Source organism: Tetrahymena thermophila, assembly GCF_000189635.1.
Source record: "Tetrahymena thermophila SB210 genomic scaffold scf_8255642, whole genome shotgun sequence".
In the NCBI taxonomy this organism is placed as follows: domain Eukaryota; phylum Ciliophora; class Oligohymenophorea; order Hymenostomatida; family Tetrahymenidae; genus Tetrahymena; species Tetrahymena thermophila.
In genome coordinates this window covers 1-1,064 of record NW_002477004.1, presented here as the reverse complement: position 1 = coordinate 1,064, position 1,064 = coordinate 1, and the positions used below count along the sequence as shown (strand labels likewise).

The following is a 1,064-nucleotide window of genomic DNA, read 5'->3' as shown; positions in this document are numbered from 1 at the left end:
GCTAAGCAAAGTCATTATGGAGCTTTAATGAACAGGTAATTATTTAATATAATAAATTAGCCGAAAAAGAATAGCTTAAGAATATCATCACCAATTTCAAAGATGACCTTGACAAGTAAAATGAGCTTTTTAAAGAATTATTCACTCGAATTTCTACTAACTAGAAAAAATATTAAGAAGAATTGAATGAAAAGATTGATTTCTTCGAAACTTAAAAGTCAATGATTAATTTTGAAACAGCAGAAAGTATTAATTAGAATATTGTGCAATTAATTGATTCAATTGATATGTTTGTTATCAAAAACTTTGAAGATCTCAAAATTGATAATTCAAAAGAAAAGTTAGAATTGTATGAAAAAGATATTTAAACTAAAGACAAAAATGAAATGACAACAAGCTAGTTAATGGCTAAGCTAATTAGCAATAGATCAAATTGTTGCTCGCAGGAGTTAACTAAAGAGCTACAAAAAATAGTGTTCAAGTTATCAAACAGCATTGATAGAGTTGACATTAAAAACCTTTTAAATGAAGATTTGTTGGAATTGGAATTTGATAAGATGAATGATGAATAATTTGATTTAATTAAGGACTTGTCTAGATACTTCATTACAGTAATATTTGTATATTAATTTTATGTACTTCATATCAATCAATCTTTAATAACTTCATAATTACCACCCCAAAATAAATTTTAAATTTTCAACCTTAAAAGATTATATTATGAATTATGATTACTAAATTTTACAATTTTATGTTAATAGGGTAAATAAGAATTAGATGAAAGAAGTGACAATAAAGATAAATTAATTAAATTAATATCAAATAAATTTAATTTCTGTTCAGAATCATTTCTTAGCAATTTATCAGCTCAGTTTGATAGTTTCCTTCCTATAATTAACAAAATTGACTTCAAAGATTACTTACAACCTGACAAGACTCCAATAAATGCAGATTTTCTAAATAATTTGTAGCTTTTAGAAATTGCAGATCTTGTTTAAAGATTAGAAACTTCAAATAATAACTAGAATTAGAATGATATGGATCAAAATCTATAAAATTAATAA

At 23.9% G+C, this 1,064-nt stretch overlaps 1 protein-coding gene across 1 annotated transcript; it reads left to right on the top strand. All coding sequences in view use genetic code 6, as the record gives it.

Moving 5' to 3' along the window:
* Positions 1–221: 221 nt before the first annotated feature.
* Positions 222–731, top strand: TTHERM_02495170 (kinase domain protein; the record flags this gene model as incomplete). The annotated part of the gene is made up of 1 exon (XM_001028344.1): positions 222–731. The coding sequence occupies one exon, from the start codon at positions 222–224 to the stop codon at positions 729–731; it is 510 nt and encodes a 169-aa protein (XP_001028344.1).
* Between the last annotated feature and the right edge of the window lie 333 nt (positions 732–1,064).